The sequence below is a fragment of the Ptychodera flava genome, chromosome 6 (genome assembly GCF_041260155.1).
Source record: "Ptychodera flava strain L36383 chromosome 6, AS_Pfla_20210202, whole genome shotgun sequence".
In the NCBI taxonomy this organism is placed as follows: Eukaryota; Metazoa; Hemichordata; class Enteropneusta; family Ptychoderidae; genus Ptychodera; species Ptychodera flava.
This window is the reverse complement of record NC_091933.1, coordinates 10769391-10795913: the sequence shown is the minus strand read 5'-3', so window position 1 is coordinate 10795913 and position 26523 is coordinate 10769391. Positions and strand designations below refer to the sequence as shown.

The window sequence follows — 26523 nt, the reverse complement described above, 5'->3', positions numbered from 1 at the left end:
TCTAGATTTTGCTTTAAGCCAGGGTTATTGAGGCTGCTGCAGTTCATTGTTAAACCCATAAGAATGGGGAAAGGTAACTAAATGAAAAGATGTGAAGCAAGGGATGATATAATTGTACCGCGTATCATATCAGATCTTAGATGTGCAAGTATCACTCATGGGGCTGTTTATGTAATGGACTTTCCATTTGCAAATTATTAGACTTTGTATCGTTACCAATAAGATCGATCATTCTGAGGTGAGACTTCCATAAGGTTCAAAATACAGGATGACCAATTATATGATAATTTGATGTAAAAAAATTGATATCTTAATGAATTGATAAACTCGTTAGAGGTAGCCTCTGTGGTGCAAATACCTTCACATTTTAGTTTTCTTGTTTCACGGTTATAAAAATTAGAAAGAGCAGCTAGACCATGTAACATTACGAAAAGTGTCTAGATTTGCGTTTACCTGTGATTTAGATTGTCATGATTCGGTCAATAGATTTTTTTCAGTTTTTCCTTAAATGCTATGGCTGTATAATTTAAGATTAAACAGGAAATCTATCTCTTCAGTCCATTATATGGCTTTATATTAATTTTTAATTGTTGTCTTCAAGAAATTTCAAAATTTTGAGGAATGCAGAGTCCTTTGATTATCGTAATGTCTTTCAGCTGTTTAAGGTACAGCTTTGCTCATTACATACTTTATGATAATTGGCAGTATAGTATAATAATTGTACCTCTATATCATGATGATCATTATATAATTGTATTTCTATTTCATTATTATCATAAATTTCTGTACGTGGCACTAACAGGCAAGTTGAACACAGTCAAAAGTATATCTGATTTACAGTGACCACATAACCTGGTCTTTAATTACATTTTACCAACACTTAATCTATATTTAATAATACGGGTAAGGGTCAAAATAGAAGAAACCATTAGAGCTGAAACAAATTTTCTTCAGCTTCTCTTAGTACAAAGCGTTGGTTATTTTACCAAGCATTTGGTGTGCATTAAGATAATCCGAATCCGCAGAAAGTTCCAAATATTATATGCAGGTATAGGGATTAAATTGTCTTGACATTATGCAAATTCTCTAGATAATTGAAACAAACTATACGAATCAATCATTGTTTGTTTCACAGGGCTTTCCATTCTGTACGCCCTATTAAAATATAATCATTACAATAAGTTAAAGTACACAGAAAATAAATAATCATGTCAATTTCTTTTTACTGATCAAAATGTTCATTCAAGTTATAAAATGATCATTTTTCGATAGGAAGTACTTAAAGTAATTAATAACTTAAACAAGTAGTGTCTCTTAATGTAATTTCTCATTTTACTGATAATATAGATAACTAAAATAAATTGACGTCAATTTAAAAAATTAAAGAAAATGATTTTAATGATCATCATATAGGATTTATGAACATGAGGAATCGTTCAAAAATAGGTAAAATATATTTAGCAATGTTAGTAAAGACTTGCAATCTTTCTTTACGATATTGTATATCATTTCAAGTTTCAAGTATTACATTTAATACAGTGTAGGCATTTCCTATAAAATCTTTTACAATTAGCCCTGTTGCACAATGTAGATTGTATTAGACTTTGAATATACCTTTTCTTGGACCTTTTAAATATTTAAGGTGAAGAAATAATTCATGTTCCGATTAGGAAAAGGAAGTGATACGGTTGACTTTTGGACTAATACAAATAGGAACTTTTTTATTGCTGTAAGATATGTTTGAAAACATTGCCTAAACTAAAAACACAAAAATGATCTTACATAGTCATTACAATGTCAGCTTATCTCTTAAATCACTTTCGTAAATAGATTATCAGCACCAGGTTTGTATAGCATCTATGATCCGTTTAGCATTTGGGTAAATGAGCTGTCTTATGCACAACTTCATTAAACTTACGGTATGTAATTTCCATGACCCTACTAAATTTACAATGAAAAAATAGTTTTAATGATCTCGGTTGTTTTTTAACATTATATATAGTCATTTATAGGTCAAAGAAAGGGAAAAGTAAAGTGGTAGGAGGGGCACATTGCAGTTATGTAAAATGAGGAATCTTAAATGATATGATGCATTGCCTACACAAAAAAAACATTAAATAATCAGATTGCTTGAATAAAATGCCAATTTGCTCAATATGTTTTTAAGAAATTTATTAACAGCAAAGATTTTGTTCCAATTACTGACTTTTACATTTATTGAAATTATGCATTTTCTCACCTCTTCCTCTTAAAGTTTTTTAGTCATTTCGTTTGTCGTTCTGGGAGCCTCCCGAAATACAGAGTGGAAACATAAACTACTTTTTGTGTAGATTAAATATATTTTTAAGTGAGATGCAGTGATAAGTGAAACACAGTGGCAGCCATACTTGATTTGCGCAATTTAGAATATTTCTCGCGCGATAAATAGATTCAAAAATATTGCACGGACAAAATATAAGATAAATGCATACATTTCTTGAATATAATATCGCGTTTTTCTCAATTCAATATACATATTTCTTTTATGAGTGATTGTATTGCACCCTTTATCCATTCATATCGATACAAATTAGGTAAATATTATACCTCTTAGATTGTATTAGACTTTTAGTATGTCATTCTAGGACCTCTCTAAATACACAAAGAAAAAATAACTCTATTGCTGTCAGAAGTAGCTTAAAATAGTTATTAATTAGGGATATACAAAGAAAAGCGAAGTGTTGTGGAGGCCATATTGGATTTATGCAAATGAGGAATATTTCTATGATGACAAAATATTTCCATCGACATTACCTAAACCAAACACAAGGCAAATAAGCCCAAAACCTGCATATATCATGTTTAGCCAAATACTTTTAGCAGAAACATTCTACCAGCACCTAGTTTGTTACCATGATCTTTTTACATTTATGCAAATTAAGCATTGTTTACATTTCTGGATTATACTATTCTTTAGTATGTCATTGTAGGACTTCACTGAAATACACAGTGAATAAATTCTTCTATTGCTGTCAGAAGTAGCTTAAAAATAGTTATTAATTGGGAAAATACAAAGAAAAGTGAAGGTTGTGGTGGCCATATTGGATTTATGCAAATGAGGAATATTTCTATGACGACAAAATATTTCCATCAACATTACCTAAACTAAAAACAAGGCAAATAAGCCCATAACCTGCATAACATATCACGTTTAGCTAAATATTTTTAGCAGAAACATTCTATCAGCACTAAGTTTGTAACCATAATCTTTTTACATATATGCAAATTAGGCACTGTTTACAATTCTAGATTGTACTATACTTTTAGTATGTTATTCTAGGACTTCTCTAAAATACAAGGTGAAAAAAATATTCTATTGCTGTCATTAGAAGCTTAACAAAAGTTATTAGTTAGAGAAAAACAAAGAAAAGAGAAGTGTTGTGGCGGCCATATTGGATTTATGCAAATAAGGAATATTTCTATGACGACAAAATATTTCCATAAACATTGCCTAGACCAAACATGAGGCAAATAAGTCAAAAAACCTGCATCAAAATCATGTTTAGCCACACATTTTAAGTAGAAACCATCTATCAGCAACAATTTTATACCCATGAGCCCCTTTACATTTATGCAAATTAGGCACAGTTGCACCCCTTAGATTTTATATACTTTTAGTATGTCATTTCTAGGACCTTTCCAAAATGCATGGTGAAGAAATAATTTCTGTTGCAATTAGTCCTAGGTTGACCCCATTTTTGGCTTAGATTGACTGGACTATAGACTGCACAGAGGAACAATGAGGCAAGGATTTATTGCCTATGAGAATCCAGTATTTGTGTTGGAGACAGTCTTTACACGAAGATACTCACCTGCAGAATGAAACACAAAGAAACCTAACGATGCAATAAAGGAAACCTTTCCAGCTCCCTCCTGGAAATAATCTTTCAATGTTGGCAACAAAACACCTACTGATGCAGTGAGGCCATCAAGGAATGCCTCGTTGAGAAATGCGCTGAATGTAATAAACCAACCCCATCCACCGTCTGGAACGTCTGTTATAACGCGACGCTCACGTCTTCGCTCGCTACCAAGTATTGCATCTCCTGAAAAGTGCCCTCTGTCATAGTCGGACATTGCGTCTATGTTAATGCCATCGTTGGTGGCAGAAGTCATCTTCAACACCAATGCTGTAACAAAGGACATGAAAATGAGAAAATACGTAAAGTGAGACTATATCATGATAAGGTCCTGAAGGTTCATTTTGTGTGCTGGTTGGAAAACCGATTCTATAACTACAGAAGAATCACAACAAAAAATCGTTCTGAATTAATAACTACTCCTGTTTATATTTGCTTTTATATGCACTGGAAGACGTTAACACAATACCATTCTATTGCGGTACAAGGGCACAATTTTGACGTAGTAGTACTACGTAAGTTGTAAAACGCCTGCAATTTTCACTTTTCAGGTCTTCCTTCGCCATCGGTTTGAATTTCGCTACACGGCATTTGATTTCATTGTATAGGATTGTCTATCTGTATTTTCCCTGATTTATTCAAAAAATAAGTAATTCTATTTTTATAGAGAAACGATAGCTGTCTTCAAATACGTGTGTGACCTTCCCAGCTATTGGCATTTCCGATCACGGGCCGTTGCAATATCAGATACCATATTGTTCAGACGAATTCCAAAAGGCTGAGGTACGTCGTTTTGGTTTTCTAAAAATGAACTCATTGTGGGATATTAGGTTGAAACACGTGTATTGTATGTGAATAATTGGTAAAGTGGAACATTAAGCTTCTTTTCAGCCGTTTCATCTTACAAGAGCCTTTAATGCTGTCATAGATACTGTTTTGTATCGAAGGGATTTTATTGGTAACAGTAATAAGAGGTAATCTTTACATGACTTGTAATAGGAGTGAAACAGTGCAGCTTTCTTTATGTTGTTACTTTAATCTACTTACAACAATACGTCTCAGTTTATCTTTATCCAAAACATATTGTTGTATTCCACGCGGTAGCTGTGTTTTATCACAACTACATAGCGAATGATTATTCAATAAATACTCATTGCCTAGTCTAATAATTGTATGAATAAATCGTTTCTGAAAGAAAGGCGAGCTAAGGTATCTAATGTAAAATATGTCCTTTCATTTCTTTTAACCTAAGGCAAGCCAGAGTGAGTGTACTTACAATATTTAATAATAGCTTCTATGGGCCTTAGTTGCTTGTAATATTCATAATGTCGACAAGCTGCTTTTATACACATTTTGATGCACCGTGCACAACTGTTGCAAAGGATACATATATTAAATTTACAACACCATGCAGCTTGGTACATCAAAATTAGGATACAAACTACCATATCAAAGTAAAGGTGTTTCCTTGTAATATTGTATTACATGGAATTAATGTGGAAAATATTTGGTCCTTCTACATTCTGTTGTTTTCCCATTGAAGACAAAGGTAACATGTAAATTGACATGTACAAGTGTGCACTTTTAAATAAATTTATGCAGGTCCATAAGAAGTAAACGTAAGCTATAGTGTTCAGCTGTTTCTTAAGGGCTACCACCACTAACAATGCTGCCACACCTACATGACAAATGTGCCAAACTGTCACCAAGTTGACCAAGCATCGCAGACAAATGGGGAAACTTTCTAACACAAACCTTCATTTAAAAATGTGCCAGAGCCATCAATATATTGTGCATCAATGTCAAAGCCATTCAAGTTCTAACCTAATTCAAAAGCATCAAACCAGAAATTTGTGCAGAAGTCATTATTTGACCTACACAGGCAAACAATTCCATAGATATACAATATGACAATGAAAGTGACAAAAACTCCGCAAGACAAATATCAAAGCAATTTCAGCTCTTTTTTAAATAACATATTGACTTATTTACATCAAGAATGTAAGATTTTAGGATTATTAGCCTGACCTTGCTGAATTGAACAGACAAGTCTGCTATCTTTACATATAACATTTTTGTATTCCATGTACATATATTTATGTCATATTTATGTCATCCTGTCTATTTTGTAGGGTGGTGCCAATACTTGCATCTTGCAAATATATATTGATAGTGAGAACAATTGAAGTACTGCCAAAGCAAGTGTCTTTAGCAGACCATAGTTGCAAGAGTTTGAAACACAGAAATAGTCTTAATATATTAAATGTAGCTGAAATTTTAATGAGACGTCTTCATCAAACTTGTTCCCAAGGCACAATGCAGATTATAGATGAATGCTTGAGCTCGTCGTGAGATTATCTTCAATGATGAACTAAAGGAAGATCAGTCTTCGAGTGCATGAAAAGCAAATTAAAGTATGTAACTACGGTGGTTAGGAGAAGCAATTTAATGAACAAAGCTGGCGTATCCAACAAGGATTTTAGCGCTGACACTACAACTCTTGCGGAAACTTGCTCGGGATTTGAAAGCAAGGCTTAAGGCAGTCTGTAAGGAAGTGCCATTCTTTGAAAAGAAGCGTGTTGAAAAAAGTCAATAGTGAAATAGCCAAATGGATGGTTCAATATCAACATCATGTAAATTTCGCTTACATTGCCTCAGCAAATGAGTAACTCAGCAGAGCTTTATAACAAGGCCAACAAAGTTTTGCAGCATAGCTGAATATAAAATACTCTTCATATTTTTGCAGAGAACAACACGGCGATTAATTTGTGCTCACACAAGGGGAGTTTATTTTGCTTTTGATGACATGATATGAAGACAGTTTTGTAACACGTTTATGGTAGATCATGCCAGTTCTTCAGAAAACGAAGCCCTCCTACCAGCAAAATAGCAGATATATCAATGTACATTTAACAGCATACCAAAGAAACTGTAAGCGTCAGCCTGCGCCCCTCTGTCATTGAGACATATTTAGTTTAAGTTTTTATTGATATTGTAACGCCTTCTCTTGTAACATTTCATCTCGAAGCGTCTCTCACACGGCCAAGAAGTGTGAAGGTTGGTTCAAGATCGTATAAGAAGGAGATTGCTTCATATATTAGATTAATTATTGGTAAAAATGTGAATGATAATTGAGAATTGAGAATGGAATATCAAATGGCGTGATCTTGTTCAACCTTAAGAAGCGATCAAAGATTGACGGAAATATCCATGTGATGACTATTGTATAATGATGGTTATTTGTAGTTGTGTAAGGTTAGAAAAGTATATAACTTTGTAGAGGATTTGCGCGCGCACACACACACACACACACACACACACACACACACACACACACACACACGGACATCGCTATGACATTAGCTCACGTGTGTGAACACGTGAGCTAAAAGTTGTGCTTACAACCAACAATAACATCTTGCTGATCTGTGTGTGTCAGCTTCCGTTACTAAGAACATTACTATCCAGACTGGGACTTCAACTCTAATTACCTAAACTACGAGCGCAACAATATGATTACGCTGTACGCCTAATATGATATGCTGTGTATGATTTGAGTAGGCTGTAATGAACCAGATATGAACTGTAAATGCTCACGTGTTTCATTATATATTGCAGTTATGTGTAAATTCGGATAGTTTTCAATCGGATATTGAACCTTTGCCACATGTTTGCAACTTCATTGAAAGTATTAGGATCAGCATAATGATCAATATTCACCACAGATTAACTCTACAGGTCATTAAGTATTCAAATATGCAATTAGCTGAAATAATAATCATTAATTTCTTTGACTGCTGTCATTGTATTACCACTTTACATAGCAAGTGTAATTTCCTTTGGTCAAGTCCTTCAAACGATATATTCCAAACTTTGAAAGCTCTTTAGATGTGCAAACTATAAATTAGCTAAAATGAAAACTTAAGTGCGAAATTACTTCCAATGTTGGTATAATCTTGTATAATCATCAATGTACATAGCATGTTATGCCAACTTTGATCAAATAAATCCAAGTATGTATCCCTAATTAGGAAAGTTCATTAAATACACAAATTAGGAATAGGCTGAAGCAAAAATGCTCAATGCTTTTCAATAATGTTAGCCTACATAATAGTATCTTTAATGTACATAGCAAGTTTCAACAATTTTGGTCATTAAATTCAAATATATTTTCCTAATTTCAAAAATTCATTAAATATGCAAACTAGGAGCTGGATGAAGTAAAAATGCTTAATGACTTTCAATAATGTCGTATCCTAGTATCTTTAATGTACATAGCAAGTTTCTTCAACTTTGGTCAAGTCAATACAGATAAATATCCCTGATTATGAAAGTTCATTAAATATGCAAATAAGGAATTTGCTAAAGTTCAAATGCTTAATGACTTTCAATAATGTTCTATCATAGTATCTTTAATGTACATAGCCAGTTTCATCAACTTTGGTTTCGTTAATTCAGATCAATACTCCTAATTAGGAAAGTTCATAAAATATGCAAATTAGGAATTGGCAGATGTAAAAATGCTTAATGACATTTAATAATGGTCTATCATAGTATCTTTAATGTACATAGCAAGTTTCATCAATTTTGGCCTTGTCACTTCAAACATATATCCTTAATTTCAAAAGGTCATTAAATATGCAAATTAGGATTTGGATGAAGTAAAAATGCTTAATGACTTTCAATAATGTTAAATCATAGTATCTTCAATATGCATGCCAAGTTTCGTCAATTTTGATCGAGTAAATTCAGATGTATACTCCTAATTAGGAAATTTCATTAAACATGCAAATTAGTAATTATCTTTCACGTCACCCCTTAATATCTTCCAAAGCTGATATATCTTGGTGTGATCAACATTTGTAGCGAATATCATCAAATTATGTGCAGTCGTTGTCAATATATATCAGTTTTTTTCTAAAATCATTAATTATGCAAATGAGCAAAAAGTAAGCAAGCCACACCCACCAAAAACTAATCAGTTCTTGCCATTTGCAAACTGAATCTATGTACAAGATTTGATTCTGATCTGATGAGCCGTTTTTGAGATATTGAGTACACAGACAGACAGACAGACAGACAGACAGACACACAGACAGACACACAGACACACAGACAGACAGACATCGCTGCGACATATGCACACGTGAGCAAAAAAGTGCAGATAACTGAATCTTATGCACGCATTTTATCTAGTGATGATACATCGCAACTCATATTTGACTTCATTGGCTGCTAAGCGAGCTCAAGGTCACAATCACTCTATCGGTCAAGGCATAGAGAGACTTTGTCAATTAAACATTAATTTTTAATTTCTTTTACAATCCTTGCCGTGTGAATGCAAATGTCAAATTAAAACTTGCCACCCTTTAGTATTCCCTCCGTAGTATCTTTTAAGATCTCAATGGCAATATTGATATGCTGAATAACAATGGTCAGCGTGTTTGCACTGGCCCGAAAAATAAATTTACTTCGATATCACTGAACCTTTTTGGTAATGTCAAATACAAAGCATTCAGTGAGTCAATTTTGATGATTTACTCATGTTTCAGTGACCTTAAAATATGCATGCACGGCTGTAACTTTTTTGATGGGTATTATATGAAATACTCTGACATGATTTGTGACTGTAACTTAAAGTCGAAGTGTAAGGTTTCTGTGACGTGCATTCAACTTGTTTTTCCGCTGACTGTCGTGTCACCCTAAACATTGAACGGGACAACTGAATTAAAATCAGAACAAGAGCGAGTATGTCTCCCTGAAGCTGGTGCATACTTACAACGCAGCGTGATTTGATGGACGGAAACCATGTAAAATTACCCCATATATTCGTATGTAGTAGAATACCTATTACTGTGACTGTTAAAGTATAGTTTCCTGTTGCAGCTGCTGAAATGAGGTCATCGCAGTTGAGTGGGCCAGTGAGCTATGAAAGAAATCAAAATGTATCTTTTCGAGAAAACCTGTCTTAGTATAGCACACACATTGTAAGTATTGTGAACTTACCTGTATCCAAATGTGTCATTTACTCCTAAGAATTAGACATTGTAGGATGGATAATTGCAAGTCTACCCAGCCAACATGTGCCTCTGGTAATAATTGGGTAATGACCCGGCTGGCTTTGTTATCCGAGCTTAAGAGATGAGCCGTTGAGGGCGCATGGCTATATTGGTTAGAGATGGAGCTGCGTAGCGTACGAGGGGCTGTGAGTCTATAGTTGTACGCTACCTTGGCGTAACTTATTTGACGTTGCAGTACACATTGTATAATAATCGCAATCATACCAATCCATTATCCGATAACACTTTGCCAGAATTCGTAATACAATAGTTGTAAACATAGACGCAAAACAGCACAGAGCAGAAGGTAAATAACGGTACATAAACAAAGTCACCTTCTTGAAAGAAAGATATTTGGACCTCTGGCCAAAGACCAGATCTGTATCTGTACATATCAAACAGAAACGTATTTGTTCGTTCAGAGCTATCGCTGATTGACGAGCACCATTTGTTGTATTAAATTCTGTTACGTCACTTGAACTGTACGATCAGGTGGAGAAAACTTATCTTCGCTTGCCAAGGTCTCATGTCCGGGCAGTTGGATGCTCCCTGAAATCAGGTAGTTAGTGGGACGTAATTGCGAGCGGACGCGTTGACAATACTGTAACTTTCAAAACACAACAGTAACAACCATTCAATCCCAATATTTTGTCTGCTAAAAGTCTAATGCATATTTGTGACACGTCCCTGTAGCAAATAAAAAAAATCACAAAAAGGATTGCCTTTTGTAATATGTCTAGGTAAAGGTTTGGTAGAATTTGAGATTAGCTGTGACACTAATTTGCAATATAAACTTAAAGGTGATGGGTAAGTTTTGGTCTTATTTCACTAACACTAAAGAAGATATTGTATTTTACAACATGTCATATCAAAGAAGAATAAATATTACCTTTCTAATGATACCCCATTAGCTATGTTGAAAAATAAGCTCAGCAGACGACTTACAAGAAGACAGGTATGCGAGTATGCGAGTGGGCAATACAGTGATTTTGTGGTACCCTTCAAAGAATGACTACAGGCAAATGGTCGTAGTAGGGTCGTTTACTCATTGCTAGGAGACCAGAAAAGGTGCTCGAAGTGTTGTTTGAATAGTCTGTTTGATGGGAGGCCGAAGGCTGACCCTGACGGTGACAGTATTGATCGGCCGCAATCCGACAGACCATGGAGCTTATATATATAAACGGACAGACTATCCCAACCGCACTTCAAGTAACTCTGGTCACCACACTTTATGTTATGTGTTGTTCGACGACGTCATTGCCTGGCATTGGCCAGTGACAAACAAAAAGTCAGATTTGGAGAACAAACGGAATCCAATGCTGTTAACTGTGCACTATCGCATATAAAAAAGTCCTGATGTTTATGTGACTCGCAGACAAAACAAACATCAAGTTACAGCACTGTAGCCAGAAGATTTCTGTATGTTGCGCTCGACGATTTTATTCGAAAGTGTTCTTAAATCAACAACTACCAGTTGTCATGCGAGCTGTTGAAGGATGAATAAAACCGCTCTCATCTCTCTCTGCTAAGTCGTCTTTGTATATACATGATTTGGTGTCGACACAGTTGAATTTACCGCCATCTTGTAGCGTCGTTCGAGTCATAGGAAAAGCAGGGTTAACAGCGGAGGTCATAGCCTCACTTTGAGAAATATTACTTGATCTGGTAAAACTTCGTCACGTGAGGAATATTACTAGACTTGGATATTGCCCGAACTGCTGGTTGGAATGACACTGCTAGGGATGTCCATGAAGTTGCCCGCTAAAACGTTCTTGCTTTGAGTAAATGGTAGGGGCAACCCTAAACATGGTCTAATTTCAAGTATGTTTTTCTTGTTTGTAGGAAAAATGAAAACCAAATGAAAGCTGATAAAATGGCAGATAACTCAAAGTGTAATGAACAAAGGAAGTTTTGGAAGGAGAGGTCAGAAAACGTTCGAGCAATTATGCAATAAAGCACATGCTAGTGTTATCGTATCAATCTGAAGTTGGATAAGGGCTATGGGTATTTCAAAATTCAAGCCAAATTCCAACTTCCACATACATAAGATTCCCCATGCTGGTGATAAACGACGCTGACGCCTCAGTGCAAACCAACCTTCACAACATGTTCATAACATGACTAGCGCAAACGTGCGGGTGTAAACAATAGGTTAGAATAAGAATAAAAAGGACTGAGAAAGAGGGAGTTTGGAGGATCAACGTTTGGCGAGCATCGACGTTGGAAAAGAACCCTTGACGATTGAAGACCACGCAGGAAAAGTCAACTGCCCGGCGCTCCTCTCCTCCACAGTTTAGACATCTTGCTTTCCGCTACCCCAGCACCATTTTGCTTACTAGGCCATTTTTAGGTAGTAGTTTATATAAGTGCTCGAGTTGGTTTATTTTATACAATTTTACTTATTTCAATTTGCACCGTAAATTCCCAGTGTTCCTGTCGATCTATTCGGATGTCAACACGATTCTGTGTTGGGTATTATCAATGCAAGCCCCACCCACCAACACAATCCGTGCTTGCTACTCTCAAACAGAATCTATGTACCGTACATTATTCCAATCCGGAAAGGCTTCTTGCGATATATCGCCAACAGACGGATGGACAGACAGACCAACAGAGAGTAGAACAGACAGACAGGCAAACAGACAGACAGACAGACAGACAGACACATTTAAGCAGATAGACAGACAGACACAAAGACAGACAGACAGCCAGGAATCCAGTTAGACACACATCGCTAAAACATGAGATGAAGTATGTGAGCACGCGAGCAATAAAAGCAGATGCAAAAGACGTGAGTAATAGCGCTGTATTGATCACACTTAGATTTTAATGCTTTGGACGTACCAGCGAAGAAAAGTATTACATTTGATTCTCATTAATCAGTTAAATCAATGTCTCAATCGGTAATGGAAGATAACAGGCTTGAGTTTTATCCAAGTGACTTCGATGCTTCTTGCCACAATTTAAAGCAAGGACAATCGAATTCAATAGAAATATGGCAGATTTTCAACAAATTACCTGGTAGCATGCGTTTAATTTGTTACGATTTTCTTTTTCTGACAGAATAATCATAGTGTAGCTGATTGAAAAATCAGCGTCCAAATCATCTATTAGCACGGAAAGAAACAGAATTTAACCGCATTTGCAGGTATAGAACGAAATAACATTATCCCACCCTTTTGTTTATAATCGGCCATGGTATTCACCCCTCCTTTAAAGATTATCTGTTCGGTATCCTTAGCTGATGCCATTTGCTATGCCAGAAATCTGCATCCCTCAGCGACGACCATGGCAGACACCGGGTCGTTCCGGTCGCCGTGCGAAGCCATTCTTGTCCTCTCTTGAACGACCTTTTTGATGGTTAATGTTGCGCCACGGCAATTATTCGCCGGATCATCACTGGCGATGTCATAGAGTCGATCTATAGATCATCGTCACGGACGTATACGATTTCGGGCGGGGTGCACCGTCGCACCACTTTCCTACAGATGTCTGGGATCAGAAAGTTAGAAACAAATATCCTTGTCTTAGTTGGTTACAGCAGTAAAAGGCCGCGGAATAAATTTCAACGAACAATCAACCATTTAGTCGACTAATGAGAATGCAGCGCTGTTATAACGGCGTCTGAACAAGTGACCATGTGACACTCATTTTGACAGACATCCCGCTACATGGTGCTTGTAATTAATCAAAATAGTAGACCACGAGAAGGAACTGGCCTAACTTATCGATGTAAAATCTTATAACTTTTTCTGACGCTCACTTTTTCTGTTCTCCATATTTCATACCCGACATCTCACCATGAAGCTGAGGAAGGTGAGATCAAATAAAGGTGAGATCCTATGCTTTGCTGCGACAGTTTCAACAGGTCGTAAAACGTCCCTTTTATTCTATGATTTTAGAACGTGCTCATAAAACCAAGGAAAAAATACTAAGCAAGAAAATAATAAAAGTAGACATACTGTTCACTTAGAACACAAGTACAGAAAGTTTAAAAACAGTTCCTGTGTCGAATTACATCAAAGGATAAAACTACTTCGATTAGGTGATCTTTGCTTTCCATCAATCGAACGTCCTTAGTACAGGCCACCCGTTGTTTACTTTGAAATGTCATGATGCAATGACTGACAAATGTTTCTGAAATACTCAATCGGGGTATAATGCCGAACGATATTCTAAAAGCGTTATTTTATGAAACTCTTAAATCGTTGATAAATTTCTCAGTATATGTACTCCAAAATGTAAGCAAGGTACAGAGAATAACAATATGCCTTAAAAAGGCATATTGACTTATCATCATCTACCTCATTTCCTAAATTATTTAACATAACCAGAGGGTACAAATGTTACTTTACAAATGTAAGTATTGAGATATTTAAATACACATGAGGTATTGGGTAATTCCGCATTGCTTTGACAGCATACATAGACACTTCGAGGTACTTGCATTGAAAAGCATATCATGAGATTTTGCAAATTACTACAACTTTTTAAAAGTCTAGTCATATTTAAAACAGGATGACCAATACGGATTTTATCACCGGCATACATCAAATGGTTGGGGCAATGTCCCGCAAAGTGACAACCTGTTTTAGTTTACATAGAAAGTTACTGAAGTTATCCACGTAGATATTAAGTAAGCGAGGGAATAATACACCTCCTTTTATAACACCATTGTAAACATGACAGGCTTCAGATATGACAGAGCCCCATCTGACATAAAATCCTTGGTTTCGGTACAACATATTAAGATTCTAACAATATACAGAGGAACACTCCTGTCAAGAAACAGAGTCTAATGATTTACTCTGTTAAACGCTTTCGCTGCATCTAAAAAGCACAAGAAAACTGAACTGTTATGGCGTTTGTAAGAAGCTACAGTCTCTTTCAAAAGAAAAAAAACACAAGTCTGTAGAATTGCGAATCTCAAAACTAAATTCGTGATCAAGATGTTTCACATATGTGGAGCAACAAAAATCAATAAATCTTAGAAATAGTAGTAGCAATAGCAATCGGGCGATACTTGCTAGTAAATGTCACATCGCCGCATCCTTCACGATGGGAATTAAGATTACAACAAGTACGCGAGATGGCAAATAACCATAAATATGAACACTTTTATATAAAATTCAAAGCAGTAGCTGAAGACGTCTGTGAGCATTTTTCCAACGCTCATATCATCAGGCCCTCTACTGTTCCAACAATAGTTTCCAACAGCTAGTTACTGACACACGTAACATGCCAACTCTCGAGATAACATCCACGACATGAGATTCACTTTTTTGTCGGTAATAGATAGAATAAGACCCACAAAATGGTCACGCCCCGGTTTAATGATATTTAGGTTGTCATAACAACCGACAGTAGATAAAGAAAGGGGATCAGAGATCTTATTGCCATTGACTCCTCTGCAAAATGGCTTCGCATTTCTATTTCATCCTGCATTTGCTCATCATTCCTTTCACAAAAAATCAAGAAGTACTTAAATTTAGAACGTGTTTTTTTCCATATGATCAAAAATTAAAGTATCCCTTGACGATGGCTATTATTTTTCTCTGAAGAAGAAAAGCATGTTGACACAGGGAAATATGTTCTTTTATACAATAATTCAAACCAGATACGGACTTATCAAAATTACGCTTCGCAGATGGTGAAATGCTTTGTGAAGCTGCTAACGTTAACGCACTAGCGGCATGCGCATTTACAAAGTCATTGCACAGTTCATCAATATTGTTCAAGCGTGAATTCTGCAAAAGCATTTGCATCAAGATTGATACCGCTTAGAGTATGCTCGATACAACTATGATAATTATTTACAGTGGCGTCATCTAAACATGACTAATCAATCTTATCAAAGGTTAGCTTATTTTGCATGAAGTGCTTTAAGATTACATACTATATTTATAAACGATATGTTCGCGATACGTCCACTATTTATATAGTGACGAGTACGCTTACGCTGGATATGGCAGCCGATGGTGCTGCACAGAAATGGACGGAGGCAGCCCACGCCACATGCAGCGCCAGATTGCGTTTGTGCAGCGGGTAGTATGGCAGGAATAGTAAAGCAAATTTCCATTGACGACGGAAGTGGAATATGGAACAAGGACCAGCAGCGTTAAGCAGTAGTCCACATCGTAAAAGATGTGCATTGTTAACTTAATGAACTTTGTAAACGACCGCGTTTTAGCCTTTTCTTCTCTTTTTCGATCGCATGGCCAACGAAGCTATTGGGGTTGGGGTCAGGCCTTAACAAATGTATAATTTTACTTATCCTTAGACTGTTAGCGCTAGTAAACAGTATGATAGAATTTCCATGCACTCAAAACAAGAATCACTTTCAACGGATAATTGATTAATTAATCAACAAACCATAATGCAACTCTGTAATAACAACTCTGACCACGTGACCATATGAGATCCATTTTAACTGACATAGTAATGGTATTAAATCAACATCGTAGACTATAGGATGGAATGATAACAATGTCAACAAGTAGCATAAAACTAACAGAAATGAAGGCCTAAGTATAATATTTGCATGTAACTTTATGTTGCTATTAAACTTTATCAATGAAGACTATCATAGATACTTTGCTGTCAAGAGTTTTCCAAGAACCGTACACTGTTATATTGCTTTGGGTAGTTGGTAATTCTAAAAACTGTGTATAGACTTGCGAGCCGAAGAGAAAGGGCGCTTGCCTCTCTGCATTTGCAATCTTTGAAACAACAACGTTAAAAGGGCGAAATATGGGTATTTTGGCGTATGGTTATGTAGTTTTCATGCTTTGGAAGACTTGGAGGCAATGTGTCAAGGATTCCTAAATCTTTAAAATCTCTGTTTTGCATATTGCAAAGTGCACATCGATATGCCCAACAATTTAATCAAATAAACCAAGGGAGCTGAACATTCCTACAATAAAATAAGGAAATGAACTTACCGAGTATGAGGATGATTGTGGCACAGTGTTCAATTCAGAGGCTAGCTGCAGTTTGATCGTGTAGGCAATTGAGCAGAAGTCTTCATAAAGAGATGAAACCAATCCACTGCATCATAAATTTAACTAATATGGAAGTTTCTCTATCGCCTTATTTGTCTTTTGCTATTTAAAATCTCTCAGTTTGCACCTAATAATCTGTATTTACGGAGGTTATATTCAGTAAATGACTGATTCAAAGTAAAACCGTGTTTACTAGGACAATATAAGTATGACGACTTGCTAAGGTTAACTCGCTTTAGGATTCTTATAATTTCAATGTATCTGCAGTTTCAGCATGTCTTTCCGTTCCCCGATATTATTTTTAGGTTAAATAACCTATTTTCTTTAACAGTACATTTTCTTAGATAAGAAAACTGCTGCATCAAAAATGCCTCTATTTTTGGCACCGTACAGGTCTGAATGTAGAAACAATATGAAAACTAATAAATACTGTTAGTGAAGCATATGTTAAAGAAATGGTCGCATATCAATAATGATAAAACGATCTCTGAAATGTAATGTCAAGCCTTTTCCATTGTCACAACACCTTCGTCATCGCTGAACATGATTTCATGTAAGATAAAATGGTGGGAAGGGCCTACATATACAGTGCAACAAATATTTATTAAAGCATATTAAACATGAAAACTTTCTAAAATAACATGTCGCTTATTTTCACATTGATCAAATGTTGTGAAATATGCTGTTACGAAATATGCGTATGAGCCAGGAGCAAACTTACCACATTATACTCACAGAATCATTTACTCATCGAATAAATGAAACATATGTTTTTGCTTACTTGAAAGAGCTTATGGAGACATTTCTAATCAATAAATTGAGGTTGATCTGCTGTCATAATTGTCTCGAGTTTAATTAGTATCAAATTTCTTAAACTTGTGGTAGCTGTTGTGTGTCAAGATACACTGTTAGGTAGGTGTTTTGTAACTATTAATGACTTCGGCTTTATACCCGAAAAACACTCCCAACTGTTGCATTTTACTACTTTCGTGTGGAGTTTCTATCTTGTACATGACAGTGCAATCGACCATAATGCTATTTAGCTGCTGGCTAGCTTTGAGGGACCTGTAGGTATGCCTGTTTGCGAGGGATTATAAATGATTTCTTAGCAAAATGTTCTATTACTAATAGTATATGTTTTGCAAAATGCATGGAGTTGCTTTGAAAAGCATTTCAATACTTCAAAGGCGTCGCCATTCAAGTCAATGCGATTATCTGTACTTTATTGAGGCGATTCTATCTTGCCTTTACTTATTCATTAATTTGTTTATTTTCGTCTGGTTTTACCAGCTCTGAATTTGTAGATATAATATCATGTCCATAATATGAGCAAATAGCTTTCATGTGGACACAAACGTTGTCATTATTGAGGGAGACTTCATGTGTACGTCCTGTCACTCTTTGTTCGTTTCAAAAATGAGGTATTTTCATTGTCACATAAGAGGCAAGTGCTTCGGCTGCTATATCTTCCGCTCTCTGTCTTTCACATAATGCAACATCAAACAGATTGGTTTGAAATACTCCGCCAATTAGCTTCAACTTCTTTATGACTCTAAAAAGACAAGAATACCTTTCTATGTATTTGTGACATCGAGATTTAATCTCTGTAAAAATGAGGGTCGCCTTTTGTTACTTTTAGGTAGTATGCGCTTCGAAAGGGAAAGTCTTATGTAGGTCATTTCCTCAACACTCATCATGACCTGAGTTCAATTAGTCTAGAACATTCTCAAGGTCACTACCCTTAATGACCTCACAACCTTGAATTCAATTAGTCATGTTTGGAATGTTCTGGAAATTCAGTTAGCTGTGTAAGAGAGATAATTTTAGAACAGTAATTAGCATGTCAATAAAAGTTCTAGATTGTTCTTATATGCCCTTATGTAAGCAAATGTGTATAAAAGGGACGTGCACAGCTTCCAGTCAGACTTTTGGGATCGTGTCTCTTGTGTGTTACTACAAGTGTTTGGAAACTCCAGCAATAGTCATTCTCAAGATTTTCAAGGCCTTCACTGCCAACGCTGGATTTATACTGTGGACTTTGTGCAACTTCAAGCCTGCAAGCCAAAGGACTGTTCATTCATCCGACTGACTGTTACAACTCTGAGACTGAAGCTTTGCCGTCCCAGCTGAGATAAGTAGTCTGTACACTTTTAAATCTTGTACTCTATCCCTGACGTAGCAATTAGATTTCTTTTCGATATAAATTTTGTTTAAACGTTAACTGCTGAGTTCACCCTTTTGTTCGTTTTCTCTGCACGTAACAAAATGCCTTAAACTTTTGCTAAAATTTTCCTCAAAGATACTTTCAAACATCCTCTTGCCAAATCAAAAATAAATTCGGGAGTCACTTTGCAAATAAGATACCAGAGAAACAGATTTGCTAACAATGAATCAACATCTAAAATTCAAAAAAGCTGCCAATAATTTGTTAAGGGAACGCTGCACCCAACACAGTATATTTTGCTCAAAAATCACTTTTTTGGAAATATTTATTCAAATTTAATTAATTTGTCAACCCGAGATTAAATATTGTTTGGGTTCACCTTGTAGCTTGTCAAGCAGTCGAAATTTGCGTGATAAAGTGTTAATTTATGCGAATGTATACAAATCACCCGATTTCCTGGCTTCTTTTTCCTTCAACTTTTGAAATTTCCAAAGAATTTAACTCCACTCTGGCTGGGTCAAATTTTCTAAAATTTTGACACTATGTTCTCTAAATGCTATATAATAAATGATTATTTTGTTTGGCAATAAAGTTCTGACATTTTGAATAAGAGGCATTTTAATTTTGCTTATCATGATGTTGATCAATTTTTTTGACTGTCAGTCTTTAAACCCTTGCCATTTTAGATTGAGGATAAATAATGCAAAAAAAATAGTCGTTTTTTCTACATATACTCTTCTTTCGAGTGAAATATTACATTTCAGAATATAATGTCAAGTTTTTTAGCCCAAATATACACCCACTTCATCTTTTGAGTAAATTACTGCTACCGTACTAAACTTAGAGTCTCTGCTTTTTGGAAATATATAATATGAGGTTTCCTTGTCATCTTTGATGAGAAATATTGCTTTGAAAAAAACTGTGTTGGCAACATGCAGCCCCACCTTAACTGTGTGGAAAAAAGAAAATGTTTGGTTTTTGAAAAACTAAGACTGTGAAAATATTTCTGACTCCGGCAGCTATGAAATGAGCCCCAACAAGTGGTAGACAAGAAAAAAATTGAGAGACCGAATATTTGTCCTGAGGAGTATTCTAACTGAAAATTTACCATACGCAACGGAACGTCGTTCCAACGTCGTTTTCTTTCTGAGACAATTTGTCAAATCCGGACAGCTTGCACGAATGGTGTAACAAGAACTTTATCTATGCTGATCTCTCAAGCAGGACATCCTATTATTTTAGGGACAAAAGTGAAGATGGGAAGATATTGCAATGTGAAAGGAAATTTACACTTTACCCCACAAGGAAGAATAGCAATGATCGATAAAACGAAACCTTTTTTCATGACATGTGTTCTTTTTAGCTCACGTGAGCTAATGTCATGGCGATGTCTGTCTGTCTGTCTGTCCGTGTGTGTGTCTGTGTGTGAGTGTGTGTCTGTCTGTCTGTTAACACGATAACTCAAAAACGCCAGAACAGATTCAAGTCAGATTTGGTAGACAGCTACTTGCAAGAACTGATTAGATTTTTGTTATTGTGGCTTGCATATTAATGAAGTTATGCAATATCATTTTTTTATATAATGGTTTCCTTATGGAGGCATTAATGACAGTGTCGACATATATCAAGAAATACTGCAGAAAATTTCATGAAACTTTTCACAGATGACAATCTCAGAACATTATGGTGATACTGTGAGTGTCATGTCAGTTATCTGCTCATTTGCATATTTATTGAACTTTTGTAATTAGTCATACAACTCCGAAATAACTGTACCAAATTTGATGAAATCTGCTGCGGATACTGATCCGATGGATTTCTAACTGTTGTGTAAAGCATTTACTAGTGTGAAGTTAATTAAGGGTTCATTTGCATATTTAACAAACTTTGTAATTAGGTATGTAACTCTGAAATTACGACACCAAATTTGATGAAACCTGCTACAGATATTAATCTGATAATATTTAATTGTACTGAAAAGCGTTGGGAGTGTCAAATTAATAAATAGCTCATTTGCATATTTTATGAAGTTTTGTCATGTAGCTCCGAAATACATGCACCAAATGTTATGAAATCTGCTGCAGATACTGATCCGACAGATATCTAACTGTGGTGTAAAGCATTTAGTAGTGTAACGTTAATTAAGGATTCATTTACATATTTAAATTAACTTTGTAATTTGGTATATAACTCTAAAATTACGGTACCAAATTTGGTGAAACCTGCTACAGATATTATTCTGATAAATGTTCAATTGTGCTATGAAACATTGAGCAGTGTCTACAGACTACAGAATTAGCCGTTGGAAAGAAAAATGAGAAATATCTCAGCCAGTAGAAAAATAGGTATTACTTTGACCTAGGTGTTTCTAATTGACCGTGACAAAGTGCGTCCAACCCTTCTGTGGTAGGGACTACATCACAAGCCATAGGCCTAAAGATCCCTTTGGCCCTTTCAGCTTTGTTGTTGTCAAGATTACCAATGTTCACAGGCGCACTTCCTCTATCTTCCGATGTGAAATGTACAGAAGTGAAATGTAACAGGACCCACTTTTTAATTATTTCACAATCAAAGAATCCAAATCATAACCTACAGATTAAAAGTCTATACATAGATGGAAGGGTGACTAATTACATCCAGGTGATATGATATTTTACAGTACTTGGAGAATATCTTTGCAGTAACATGAATTATGATATTCTTCAATTTTAATGTCGACATAGCAATATATACGTATACCTCTTATCCATTCTGGCCAATAAGTAACATTTATGCCTACATTTTGTTTATTAATGCTACAAGTTGAGAGTGTAAATTTCTTCCCATGGTCTACTACGTTAATTTCAAGCACTATGTAGCGGGTAGTCAGTCAAAATGAGTGTCACATGGTCATGTGGTCAGAGGCCGTTATTACAGAACTGCATTCTCATTAGTCGATTAATTCGTTGATTGTTCGTTGAAACGACATTTTATTTGATTGCACAAAAAGTATGCCATACCGCCGCCTTTTACTCGTTGTCACCAACTAAGACACCAATAATTAATTTGTTTCTACTTTCTTACCTTTTGATCACAGAAATCTGTAAGAAAGTGGTGCGACGGTGCACCCCGCCCCTAATCGTATATCGTCCGTGACGATGATCTATAATCATCGTGCTGTTGATCTACAGTTTTGTTTCTTTACATGAACCATTCTTTTTATTTGTTATCAAAAGCGATACGAGATATGCAGCAAATCACCATCCAGTATATGTCCATGTAGGGGGTCATGAAGTACCAAACTCCTGCAATACTGCGATTTGTAACCTACATCAAACACTTTGTCAAGAATAACATATCAGCAATTGTTGTTGTGGAATGTAACTTCCTTACTGGACACTACAATTCAGACGATATATTACACATGTATGTAATGTTTCTTTGTATTTATAAAATGTATCATGTCTTTCCAGGTTTAAGCGGTGAAAGTATTATTGACACCATGCAGTTCAGCTTCATCGTTATGTTGGCGCTATTTGGTAGCTGCCTCACCGGCAGATTTGGATGCAAACGACTGTGTTCGACTCTGTGACATCGCCAGTGATGATCCGGCGGATAATTGCCATGGTGCAACATTAACCATCAAAAAGGTCGTTCAAGAAAGGACCAGAATGGCTTCGCACGGCGACTGGAACGACCGGGTGTCTGCCATGGTCGTCGCTGAGGGATGCAGATTTCTTGCATACCAAATGGCATCAGCTAAGGATAGCGAACAGATAATCTTTAAAGGAGGAGTGCATACCATGGCCGATTATAAACAAAAGGGTGACACTTCGAAAAATCGGGATAATGTTATTTCATCCTGTACCTGCAAATGTGGTTAAATTCGATGCTTCTTTCAATGCCAATAGATCACTTTGACGCTGCTTTTTCAATAAGCTGCATTACCATAATTCTATCAGAAAAAGAAAATAGTAACAAATTAACCGCATTCTAACAGATAATTAGTTGAAGTCTTCCACACTTTTATTGCATTCGATGGTCATTGCTTTAAATTGAGGAAAGAACCTTCGAAGTCAATTGAATTAAACTGAAGCCTGGAATCTTCCATTACCTCTTGACACATTGATTTGACTGATGAATGAGATCAAATGTAATTCTTTTCTTTGGTGGTACGTTCAAAGCATTAAAATTGTAGTGTGATCAATACAGCGCTGTAGTATCTGCTTTCATTGCTCACGAGCTCACATACTTCATCTACTGTCATAGCGATGTGTGTCTGTCTGGATTCCTGCCAATCTAGTCTGTGTCTCTGTTTATCTGTGTGTCTGTCCGTTGGTCTGTCTGTATGTTCGACTTTCTTTTGCTCTGTCTGTCCGTCCGTCTGTTGGCGATATATCTCAAGAAGTCTTTCCTGGCTGGAATAATGTGTGGTACATGGATTCTGTTTGAGAATAGCAAGCACGGATTGTGTCGGTGGATACGTTTTGCATAAAACCCAACTTCAAAATTATTTGTTCACAAAGAAGCTGTTCTTAGAATGACAGTAACGTATCCCGTTTTAGTTGTGAATCAGGAACATTTTTGGCAGCTTTCAAGATCAAATTTTATTTTATAACAATAACATTTAATGCTTTGTATAATTAAAGAATTCCGTAATGAGAGATACACATCTTGGCTGACTCGACCAACTAAGACGAAAATAATTTAGCATTGTTACACATTGTTATATCACATTGTTTTATCATTCACAAGCTGTTCTAATTCGTCTTATTTATCTGGTGGCACGAGAGGTACTATGTACATGTTTGATACTGTGGAATGGTTACAGTAAAACAAGTTGTGCATTTTAAAAAAGGAAATTCCTGATTTACATATTTAATGAAGCTTTCACGTTTATCGGTATTTATCTTGAGGGACTTGACCAAAGTTAATGAAAGTCCTACGTAGATTGATAATACCATATAGTACATAGAAGTAAAAGACATTTCGATGTTTTGATGTTAGCTAATATTAGTTTGCATATTTAACGAGCTTTCAAAGGTTCACAAATTCATGTTGAAGAACTTGACCTAATGTAAGGCAATCTGACTGGCCACATTACGTGATGACATAATGTTATGAGAGTTGCTGGAAAAAATAGAATGTTCATTTCAGCTGATTACAAATTTGCATACCTAGAGTTATTTTCAATTGAAGATGTACATGATGAATATTGATCGTTACATTGATCATAAAAATTAAAGTAATTGCAAACTCGTGTGAATTTATGTAAAAGCAAAAGTATAAATTTACAAACAAATTAAACATACACGAAAATGCAAACTCTGTTATCTGTGCTGGCTGCATGATGAACTAACGGAAGACCAGTCTTCCAATCCATGAGATGAAAACAGTAGTATGTAACTACGATGGCTAGAAGAAGCAATTTAATGAACAAAGAATGCGTATCCAACAAAGAGTTTAGCGCCGACACTACAACTCTTGATGATACTTGCTCGGGACCGTTAAGCAAGGCGTAAGGCAGTCTGCAAGGGAGTGCCATTCTTTGAAGAGAAGTGTGTCGAAAAATCCTACCGTGAAAAACCAAGTGAATAGCATTTGAAAATCATGCAAACGTTTGCCCAACATCCTGTAAACCCTCGATTTCTCTACATGCCCCCGGCAAACGAGTAATTCGGCAGAGTTTAATAAGACTGAAATAGCTTTACTGCAAAGCTGAAGGCAATACACTCTTCATATTTCTGCAGAGAGGTGCATGGCGTTTACTTTGTGCTCACACAAGGGGAGTTTATTTATCATGGGTGGTATGAATAAAGTTTTGTAACATGCCATTGAATCAGAAAACAGGGCCTTCCTACAAGGGAAATAGCAGATATAAGGAGGAGAAATGTATATTTAACAGTAAATCAGAGAAACTCTTAGCATACGCCTGTGTCACCTTCCCATTGAGACATATTTAGGTTAAACTGTTATTAATATTATTATCCTAAATATAATTTGCCGTATATGGTTTAATAGGGCTGTAATGAAACTCGGATAATTGAATCTTCTGCCTACGTTTTAGCTAGTTTTCCAGCTGGTGATGATAAATGGCTATCCATTGGCATGATCTACCGTTAGCTTGTTACAAATTATCATCACTATAGACTGTTGATATCATGTGCGGGAAAGTCCAGGGCTTTCTGACAGCCAGTACTCCCGGATAGACTGGAAGAAGCTCCCGGATGATACTAATATACCCGAGTGCCTCAAGTGCACTAATTGTAAAGATTACTCGCATTAACAAGCCTTCGATGTGTTATATACGGTAACATTAAACGCTTTGACTAACGCAGCACACGAGACTTTAAAACCTCCATCCAAGGGTAATTATAACACCGTCCCTGGTTGGGATGATTGTGTCAGCGATGTCCATTAAGTTGCCTGCAAAATGTTCTTGCTTTATAGGTAAATGAGGGGAACCCCAAACACGATCCCTTATTTGAAAAAAATGAGGAAATCCCGGGCTAATTTCAAGTTCGTTTCCGTGTTTGTAGGAGAAATGAAATCAATTTAGAGCTGATAAAGTGGCAGATAACTTAAGTGCAATAAACGGAAGAAGTTTTGGAACGAGAGGTTAGAAAATATTCGAACACTAAAGCTCATTTAGCATATACAGTGGCCGATGCATCTGGTCATGCTAATGTTGTTTAAATGTGGCAGAATCATTTCAGTGCAATTCCAATTCAGTGTCATCTATTTCGGGGAAGAGGGATATAGAGGAGAAGTTATGTTACTTTCTCCTCTGACCATAACGACATAATCTGTAATTTCGAGAAAACGGAATGTATGGTTTAAATGGAAGAAAAATTACACCTTAAGTAATATTCAACGGTGCAAGGTAGAATTTGTTATTCAGCACAGTCACTAGGGGCATGTAATTACTAATGATAAGGCTGATACTTCCGATATTGAACGATATGAAGACGTACTCTTTGTGTTACAGCCAATATGCTAATGAGACAATGTATACTCTTTTCTGTTAATATTAGTGTTGTTTTGTGCTTACCGTAAAATATTTATTGTTTCCATTTATGGTTTAACTACAAATAAGAAAGTTATGTATAATAATGTTTGAAGGAGGCTTTTAGGTGTTTCTGCTGGCAGCAGTGTTTCAAATATGTTTGTGTCTAACAATGTAATCGGAAGTAGTATTTACAATTGATTTCTGCGATGTGTAATTTAGACTGGAATTGTGCCACAATAAGAAAGTCCGTGTCCTCCGGAAGCAGTTGTATACAATTTAACTCTTTCTCTCGCAAGTGATTATCTACTCATAATATCTATTTCTTTTTCCCTTCTTTTTTAATCATTTCAGTATGACATTCATTTTGTTTGTGTGATGCGACTTTGGACATATAGTCTGAAATAAACTTGTT

At 35.9% G+C, this 26523-nt stretch overlaps 1 protein-coding gene across 1 annotated transcript in view; it reads right to left on the bottom strand.

The window, feature by feature from the left end:
* The window catches only part of LOC139134804 (monocarboxylate transporter 13-like), a 70166-nt gene that overhangs the window by 16642 nt on the left and 27001 nt on the right, over nt 1-26523 (bottom strand). Inside the window, exon 2 of the mRNA XM_070701860.1 lies at nt 3852-4169. Coding sequence (XP_070557961.1) covers nt 3852-4169 — 318 coding nt within the window. The remainder of the gene's footprint in view (nt 1-3851; nt 4170-26523) is intronic.